Here is a 7,500-nt window from a genome sequence, read left to right as displayed (position 1 = left end):
GAAAACCTCTATGTGGGCTACCTCTCAAACAGACACCAGTAAAACCTCTATGTGGGCTACCTCTCAAACAGACACCAGTAAAACCTCTATGTGGGCTACCTCTCAAACAGACACCAGTAAAACCTCTATGTGGGCTACCTCTCAAACAGACACCAGGAAAACCTCTATGTGGGCTACCTCTCAAACAGACACCAGTAAAACCTCTATGTGGGCTACCTCTCAAACAGACGCCAGTAAAACCTCTATGTGGGCTACCTCTCAAACAGACGCCAGTAAAACCTCTATGTGGGCTACCTCTCAAACAGACACCAGTAAAACCTCTATGTGGGCTACCTCTCAAACAGACACCAGTAAAACCTCTATGTGGGCTACCTCTCAAACAGACACCAGTAAAACCTCTATGTGGGCTACCTCTCAAACAGACACCAGGAAAACCTCTATGTGGGCTACCTCTCAAACAGACACCAGTAAAACCTCTATGTGGGCTACCTCTCAAACAGACACCAGTAAAACCTCTATGTGGGCTACCTCTCAAACAGACACCAGTAAAACCTCTATGTGGGCTACCTCTCAAACAGACACCAGTAAAACCTCTATGTGGGCTACCTCTCAAACAGACACCAGGAAAACCTCTATGTGGGCTACCTCTCAAACAGACGCCAGTAAAACCTCTATGTGGGCTACCTCTCAAACAGACACCAGTAAAACCTCTATGTGGGCTACCTCTCAAACAGACGCCAGTAAAACCTCTTAGCCCTACACCAACCTTTCTCTACCTGTTATCTACAACCCTCGCTATCTCCCAACTCCCAACTTATTGTGTATACATTTGCCTGACCTGTATTCCATATTTACTGTAGACAGGCTGGTTAGATTGGAGGTCTGATGATGTTGCATGTACGGCACATTCCAAGGAACTCTGAAGTCTGAGCCAAGCAGATTACAGCAATCAATCAAAGTACAGCACAGACTAGCAGATCGACCTCATATCATAAAGTTAATATCTGACAGGACAATAGCTGATTCTCTGTGAACTAGAAACTCATCAGGGACTTGAAACATAAGCTTGCTGCTTGTTATGTGATTACGATAAACTACTGTAGTCAATAAGCCAAGTACGAACACCTGATCAACAGTTGTTGATGGAGTAAAATTAATCAGTACCATGTTAACAGAATGGAAATGTAATAGAATACAAGAACAATGTAATAGAATACAATAAAATTGTAATAGAATACAAGAACAATGTAATAGAATACAAGAACAATGTAATTGAATACAAGAACAATATAATAGAATACAAGAACAATGTAATAGAAAACAATAACAATGTAATAGAATGCAAGAACAATGTAATAGAATGCAAGAACAATGTAATAGAATGCAAAAACAATGTAATAGAATACAAGAACAACGTAATAGAATGCTCAGCTTTCCCTGAGTGCTGCATGGCAGTGAGTCCTCCTGACCAGAGAAAGAAGGAGGCCGTTTTATTCATTGATTCCTATCCTATGGTCCTGAGTCCTGTGGGAGCAGCAATAACAGCAACAGAGGGAGTCTCCATTGAACCAACAGCCATTCCATTTTATGTTTTTGTTTAACCTTTATGTCATGCTGAGACTAAGGTCCCTTTCACAGATTAGCCCTGTATACACATCAAACATATAAATACACACTATACACATCAATATACACATCAATATTCACTATACACATCAATATGCACTATACACATCAATATACACATCAATGTACACATCAATAGACACATCAATATACACTATACACATCAATATACACCTCAATATACATATCAATTATACAATATACACATCACAATACACAGCAATATACACATCAATATACACTATACACATCAATACACAATATACACATCAATATTCACATCTATATACACATCAATATACATATCAATATTCACATCCCTATACACATCAATATTCACATTTATATACACTATACACATCTATATACACTATACACATCAATATACACTATACACATCTATATACACTATACACATCAATATTCACATCTATATACACTATACACATCAATATTCACATCTATATACACTATACACATCAATATACACATCAATATACACATCAATATACACATCAATATACACTATACACATCAATATACACATCAATATACACATCTATATTCACATCAATATTCACATCAATATACTCATCTATATACACTATACACATCTATATACACTATACACATCAATATTCACATCAATATACACATCTATATACACTATACACATCTATATACACATCACTATACACATCACTATACACATCAATATTCACATCAATACAAGAAAAGTAAAAGACAATCATAGAAAACAAACATATTTTTCAGTAAAAGGTGAAATCACATTCCCTTCCTTTCCCTCTCACTTGTATGTCTCTTTGTAGGCTACAAACAAGGTGGATCTCGGCCACCTTAGTAGTTTGGATGAAACTGAAGAACGGGCCTGAATGTTCATATTGAAGGACTTATTGTCAAACTTGATAATATCTTATTTAACACAATTATAGCTATTATACATAATAACAAGCAGCAAGTTTCGGTTTCGTACCATAATTCATCCATAATGACTTAGTATTTCTATCTATCTGTCAGTCACTCTCTCTCTCTCTCGCTCTGTTTATATCTGTCTCTATCTCTCTCTCTCTCTTTCTGTCTGTCTTTCTGTCTGTCCATCTGTCTCTATCTTTCGCTTTCTCTCTGTCTGTCTTTTTGTTTGTCCATCTGTCTCTGTCTCTCATTCTCTGTCTCTCACTCCCTCCGTTCTCTCTGCCAGCACACCCATCACCTTCCATCATCAGTTAGATTAGACTACATTATAAAGGCATGTCTGTATCAGCATGATATGGATATAAGGTTTACTCTGTTGCAATCAATATGTTATATCATCTGGTTAAATGTTATTACCATGTTCATTACTTTGTGTTATGTATGATGGTTAAATGGTGTTGGTGTTTGTGTTATGTATAATGGTTAAATGTTATTACCATGTTCATTACTTTGTGTTATGTATAATGGTTAAATGGTGTTGGTGTTTGTGTTATGTATAATGGTTAAATGGTGTTGGTGTTATGTATAATGGTTAAATGGTGTTGGTGTTATGTATAATGGTTAAATGGTGTTGGTGTTTGTGTTATGTATAATGGTTAAATGGTGTTAGTCATTGTGTTATGTATAATGGTTAAATGGTGTTGGTGTTTGTGTTATGTATAATGGTTAAATGGTGTTGGTGTTTGTGTTATGTATAATGGTTAAATGGTGTTGGTGTTATGTATAATGGTTAAATGGTGTTGGTGTTATGTATAATGGTTAAATGGTGTTGGTGTTTGTGTTATGTATAATGGTTAAATGGTGTTGGTCATTGTGTTATGTATAATGGTTAAATGGTGTTGGTGTTTGTGTTATGTATAATGGTTAAATGGTGTTGGTGTTTGTGTTATGTATAATGGTTAAATGGTGTTGGTCTTTGTGTTATGTATAATGGTTAAATGGTGTTGGTGTTATGTATAATGGTTAAATGGTGTTGGTGTTTGTGTTATGTATAATGGTTAAATGGTGTTGGTCATTGTGTTATGTATAATGGTTAAATGGTGTTGGTGTTTGTGTTATGTATAATGGTTAAATGGTGTTGGTGTTTGTGTTATGTATAATGGTTAAATGGTGTTGGTGTTTGTGTTATGTATAATGGTTAAATGGTGTTGGTGTTTGTGTTATGTATAATGGTTAAATGGTGTTGGTGTTTGTGTTATGTATAATGGTTAAATGGTGTTGGTCATTGGAACCCGAACTCTGGGTTATAGTTAGCATATAGCTATTTAGATCAAACTCGTGTTGCGCAAAATTGCATTTAGCCTACCTTTTAAAACCTATATTATCCAGATTACAAACTATACTTTTGCTGCAAAAGTTTTTCTGTTAAACTGTGGTTATGAATTGGCGACCTTAAACTGTTAGGGTATACGTGATTTGTCTATAAATAATCTAACACAAATAACATGTTTGGCCACTGTAGCTAGAGAGACATTTAACCATATTACATTTTGGGTAATGTATGCACAAGCAAAATCCATAGGTCACACCATTTCCTGACACTGTAAAATTCATCCACACAGGGCTGGAATATCGTCAACAAATTTCATCAAGAAACCTTGTTCCAGAAGTTTGTGTTGCATGTAAATGTCTGTCCGTGGCAAAACCAACTGTCTGCGGCCAAGAAAACAGTCCTCTCCCTTCATCCCGTTTCCTTCATTGCCCAATCCCCTGAACAAAAACAAACTCCTTACCTGTGATATCGACATATTCAGGTAGACGAACAGACCTGTGGTAGAGGCAATCTGTAGAACGACCACCACAATCACCACCATAGCGACCCACATCTTGGACGGCGCGGCATCGCGTCGCGTGTTTGCCGCTGCCGCCGTGGCCGGGACCATCATATACGTGGTGGATTCGCTGCTGACGCTTCTGAAGTAATCCTGCTGCTGCTGCTGAAGACTGTTCGGCGTGGCCATGGTGGCATTCCCGACGCATGAGTATCCTTAAAAAAAACACAACAAAGAAGTCGCTGACCGGACGGGTAAATTAAATCAATGCCTAAGCTAAATGAGTGTGTCTCCTGCTATTCCGATTCCGAAAGAGTACTTCCATTCAGTTTTGAGTGGGAGGAGAAAGTAAAAACTCCTATTCCTTCCTCTTTGGCACGATGACTGCTGTGCAAGGCGAGTTGAGAAAGAAAGTTGTCTGGGGCAAGCCACGTTCCAGAGAGAGAGAGAGAGAGCGAAAGAGAGAGGGGCAGAGAAAGTGCAGAGTGCAGACTGACGAAGAGAGCGAGATAGAGATTTAAAATGTCTTCATTCTTTTGGAACTTCTGTGAGTGTAATGTTTACTGTAAATTTGTGTTGTTTACCTCACTTTTTTTATTATCTACTTCACTTGCTTTGGCAATGTTAACATATGTTTCCCATGCCAATAAAACCCTTATATTTTCTCAAATTGAGAGAGAGCGAGAGAGTCATGCCAGTGCTCTGAACAGAATGGACTAGGGAGGACAAATATTTAGCCAACACTCTGTTGGTTCTTCATTTGGAAAACTTGCCTTGATTAAATATTTGAACTTTCCAGAAAACATTACATGCCACCCCCTTGACAAAAGCTTATATATTATTGTTAGCAGGTGGGAAAATGCATTTGAAATGCATGGGGATCTTTTTTCACCTATGGTCATTTAAAAGTGTTCATCTAAAATGGATTTATCAGCCAAGATGATCCGTTTAGGTCATGTAAAACTAAAAGGAAACATTTACAGTAAAACATCTTTCATCACAAACACGTCAACTCTTAATGAAGATATAAAGTTGCATTTGAAAGGACTGATAAAGATGCAGAAAGATGGGAACAGAGAAGTGACTGCTTTTAGTGGTGTAAATACAGTTGAAGTCGGAAGTTTACATACACTTAGGATGGAGTCATTAAAACTCGTTTTTCAACCACTCCACAAATTTCTTGTTAACAAACTATAGTTTTAGCAAGTCGGTGAGGACATCTACTTTGTGCATGACACAAGCAAGTTTTCCAACAATTGTTTACCTTGTCACGTCCTGACCAGTAAAGGGGTTATTTGTTATTGTAGTTTGGTCAGGACGTGGCAGGGGGGTGTTTGTTTAGAGTGTTTCGGGGTTTGTTAGGCTATGTTCTTATGTAAGAGGGGTGTTTGTTTTATGTGTTTCGGGGTTTGTGGTTAATGTTCTATGTTAGTATATTTCTATGTTCGTTCTAGTCTTTCTATTTCTATGTTTAGTTAATGGGGTTGACCTTCAATTGGAAGCAGCTGCTCCTCGTTGCTTCTAATTGAAGGTCCTATTTAAGAGGGGTGTTTTTCTGTGGGATTTTGTGGGTAGTTGTTCCTTGTTTAGTGTTTGTTGCACCTGACAGGACTGTTTCGTTTTGATCTTTTTTCTATACGTATTTAGTTGTTTCTCCTACTTCAAAATAAAAAGAAGATGAGTATAGATATTCCCGCTGCGTTTTGGTCCAATCCTTACGAAAACCGTGACATACCTACAGATTATTTTACTTATAATTCACTGTATCGCAATTCCAGTGGGTCAGAAGTTTACATACACTAAGTTGACTGTGCCTTTAAACAGCTTGGACAATTCCAGAAATGTATGTTATGGCTTTAGAAGCTCCTGATAGGCTAATTGACATCATTTGAGTCAATTGGAGGTGTACCTGTGGATGTATTTCAAGGGCTACCTTCAAACTCAGTGCCTCTGTGCTTGACATCATGGGAAAATCAAAAGAAATCAGCCAAGACCTCAGAAAGAAAAATGTAGACCTCCACAAGTCTGGTTCATCCTTGGGAGCAATTTCCAAATGCCTGAAGGTATCACGTTCATCTGTACAAACAATAGTACGCAAGTATAAACACCATGGGACCACGTAGCCGTCATACTGCTCAGGAATCAGACAGGTTCTGTCTCCTAGAGATGAACGTACTTTGGTGTAAAAAGTGCAAATCAATCCCAGAACAACAGCAAAGGACCTTGTGAAGATGCTGGATAAAACAGGTACAAAAGTATCTATATCCACAGTAAAACGAGTCCTATATCAACATAACCTGAAAGGCCGCTCAGCAAGAAAGAAGCCACTGCTCCAAAACCGCCAGGAAAAAGCCAGACTACGGTTTGCAACTGCACATGGGGACAAAGATCGTACTTTTTGGAGGAATGTCCTCTGGTCTGATGAAACAAAAATAGAAGTGTTTGGCCATAATGACCATCATTATGTTTGGAGGAAAAATGGGGAGGCTTGCAAGCCGAAGAACACCATCCCGTCCGTGAAGCATGAGAGTGGCAGCATCATGTTGTGGAGGTGCTTTGCAGCAGGAGGGACTGGTGCACTTCATAAAATAGATGGCATCATGAGGGTGGGAAATGATGTGGATATATTGAAGCAACATCTCAAGACATCAGTCAGGAAGTTAAAGCTTGGTCGCAAATGGGTCTTCCAAATGGACAATGACCCCAAGCCAACTTCCAAAGTTGTGGCAAAATGGCAGGACAACAAAGTCAAGGTATTGGAGTAGCCATCACAAAGCCCTGACCTCAATCCTATAGAAAATTTGTGGGCAGAACTGAAAAAGCGTGTGCAAGCAAGGAGGCCTACAAACCTGACTCAGTTACAACAGCTCTGTCAGGAGGAATGGGCCAAAATTCACTCAACTTATTGTGGGAAGCTTGTGGAAGTCTACCCAAAAGGTTTGACCCAAGTTAAGCAATTTAAAGGCAATGCTACCAAATACTAATTGAGTGTATGTAAGTTTCTGACTCACTGGAAATGTGATGAAAGAAATAAAAGCTGAAATAAATAATTCTCTCTACTATTATTCTGACATTTCACATTCTTAAAATAAAGTGGTGATCGTAACTG

At 38.3% G+C, this 7,500-nt stretch overlaps 1 protein-coding gene across 1 annotated transcript in view; it reads right to left on the bottom strand.

Moving 5' to 3' along the window:
• The window catches only part of LOC106578044 (uncharacterized), a 47,465-nt gene extending 42,643 nt beyond the window's left edge, over positions 1–4,822 (bottom strand). The window contains exon 1 of the mRNA XM_082965295.1: positions 4,353–4,822. Coding sequence (XP_082821421.1) covers positions 4,353–4,580 — 228 coding nt within the window. The 5' untranslated portion in view covers positions 4,581–4,822. The remainder of the gene's footprint in view (positions 1–4,352) is intronic.
• Between the last annotated feature and the right edge of the window lie 2,678 nt (positions 4,823–7,500).

This window comes from Salmo salar, chromosome 18 (genome assembly GCF_965601325.2).
Source record: "Salmo salar chromosome 18, fSalSal1, whole genome shotgun sequence".
Lineage (NCBI taxonomy): Eukaryota > Metazoa > Chordata > Actinopteri > Salmoniformes > Salmonidae > Salmo > Salmo salar.
Note: the sequence above shows the minus strand (reverse complement) of the source record. Positions and strands in the feature narration are given on the sequence as shown.